Source organism: Aplysia californica, unplaced genomic scaffold (assembly GCF_000002075.1).
Source record: "Aplysia californica isolate F4 #8 unplaced genomic scaffold, AplCal3.0 scaffold00158, whole genome shotgun sequence".
Taxonomy (NCBI): Eukaryota; Metazoa; Mollusca; class Gastropoda; order Aplysiida; family Aplysiidae; genus Aplysia; species Aplysia californica.
Genome location: NW_004797428.1, coordinates 640,214 through 642,562, shown reverse-complemented (window position 1 = coordinate 642,562; position 2,349 = coordinate 640,214). Strand labels below are relative to the sequence as shown.

Genomic DNA, 2,349 nt, shown 5'->3' with positions numbered 1-2,349 from the left:
CAAGTTGCGCACGTTAAAGATTCCTTCGTGGTCTAAAATCAATAAGAGTAGGCTTCTTCCGCCATCCCGTGAAAATTCAAAAATTCCTACAAACTGAAAAAGTTTAATGTGTCCCGCGCGCTCATATAACTTTATGCAGTTGCAAGCGCGTAAAACACTTACTAGAAAAACAATTTCTGCTTAGGCATTTTGTCCCTCTCAGCCACGGTTGGCCCTGACAGGCAGGGTTGGAAGCCCGCCTCCTATATGATCTAAATTCTATCCGTCGAGGGGTGCAAAACACTGACGTTTAAAAACAAAAAGATATTTTAAGAATAACTGAATTTTGAAAATAAAAACAAAACAAAACAAAAAGAGAACAAACAGAAACAGAACAAACAGAAACAGAACAAACAGAAACAGAACAAACAGAAACAGAACAAACAGAAACAGAACAAACAGAAACAGAACAAACAGAAACAACCTCTGCGTGGATCTATTTCGTAACAGTTTTGCTGCACGTTCAACACATTTTAATCATATAAGTGCAGGCAATTAGGGGTGTTACATAAAGGTAAAAAACACAAAAAGAAGGAGACATAAGGACGATGCGATAGATATTAATTAGGAAAGGAGGAGCAAACCACCCCAGAGCACCCGCCAACCTCCCGGATATATGAGAATGGCCTGCAGTAGCTTTTGGCTAATTACAGGTAAGGCGAAATTGCCAAAGTCGACTTGACGTAAACAACATTACATGTCTTTTGGTGGAGTATTTGAAGGCCATTGGGAGACGCCACGGACAGCGAGCTAGAACAACGATTGAAATAGGCACATGGAATGTCAGCGGACTTGGAGACAAAGAACCAGAAATAGTGGATTTCATGGAAAGAAAGAAAATAGCAATCATGGGCTTGTCAGACATAAGGAAGAGAGGCAACCACAGCAAGCTGACCCATAAAGGCTACCTACTGATCTGGAGCGGAACACCTGAAAAAAAAGAGCTGCGAGCTGGACTACCATAGAAAACTGCATCTCCCCTCGACGCTTAACGGCAACAGAGGATGAAAAAGTAAAAGTAAGTAAAGTAGGGAGACGCCTTTAAGTTTAACCAAATAATAGATATACGTTGTGCTAATAATGCTAAACCGCTACCTCAGAAGTTTCACCTAACATTTTTGGACGTTTTGAGTTGCTAAGCAAAATCAATGAATTCTGAAATCAAGTGTTCTGTCTTCTCTATCAAAATCCCAAGATTAGGAAATGTTGTTATCAAGAGATCCAAAGAATTGCAGTCGAAAAGTCTTGGCGTGAAGCTCAAAAGATTTGTCGTCAAATTTATCAAAACTAGGTATTGAGCAAACTAGGAATTGAGTACATAGAACCAAAGATCGTGTATAACAAGACAGTTCACTCCTCTCATTGAGCCAATTAAAGATAATATGTCCTCAAAATTCAGTGGCGTCCTTTTCGAAAAAGTGCGGGCTGTGCGAGAGCCCCCTTTTCAGTATAGGTTCAAGCTGCACAAAACAAAATCAAATGAGAATTCCCAAAGCGAACTATTGGTGATAACAGTATACGCTGTACTGCGGGTATCTCTTTCTAATATGTGATGCTCAAACAAAATAGTAATCAAGAGTTGAAATGAAAATGAAAGAAGAAAAATCATGCAACTGAAGTGCGGAGTTCGAATATGGAGTTAAACATTAAGCACAACATCACAATCAGATGGAAATCCACCCACCTCCCCACAAGCACATATTCCTATTTTAAAAAACACACACACACACACACACTCGAGATATAACAAGGTGTACATTACATGAAAAAACCCCAATAACCACAATAGCATCAACGAATAAAACCCCCCCAAAAAACCCTCAACATTTCGCCGCACTTCAGTTTGATTACTCCTCCCCCCAAAAAACCCCCAACAACAAACAACAAAAAAACCCAGAAAGAAAATGAAAAGAAAAGAAAAAGTAATTAACAGAATAAAATTCCACAACTCACCATGAAATCCATTCTGAGTCCTTTTTTCTTTCTTTGCTTTTGATTTTAGAGTAAAATTTGCAAAGTCCTTGTAGTTGCAGCGAAACAAAAACAGAGCCGGTCCCAAATTTTGCACCACTATCGTTTGGTTTAATTACGAGTGCGTGTTGCCGGCCTAGCCACTAGTAAAAGCGTTCCTAGATCTGCGCCTGTTTTTACCGCTATTTGAAGACCGCGGCGCGCGTCGCTTCCCGAGTGAGTGCTGGCTTCTGATTGGCTGGATTTCCTTCGCTGGAGATTTCTCACGTGGGAAGTTTACGTAGGAAGTGTGAGTGTGAGAGGAGCGGTGGAGTGAGTGAATGAAAGAGGTTGGGGGGG

At 40.6% G+C, this 2,349-nt stretch overlaps 1 protein-coding gene across 1 annotated transcript in view; it reads right to left on the bottom strand.

Annotated features, from left to right (window-relative positions):
- Positions 1 to 2,180, bottom strand: part of LOC101860016 — a 38,669-nt gene extending 36,489 nt beyond the window's left edge. Inside the window, exon 1 of the mRNA XM_005097583.3 lies at positions 1,993 to 2,180. Within this exon, the coding sequence (XP_005097640.1) occupies positions 1,993 to 2,004 (12 nt within the window). The 5' untranslated portion in view covers positions 2,005 to 2,180. The remainder of the gene's footprint in view (positions 1 to 1,992) is intronic.
- Positions 2,181 to 2,349: the final 169 nt, after the last annotated feature.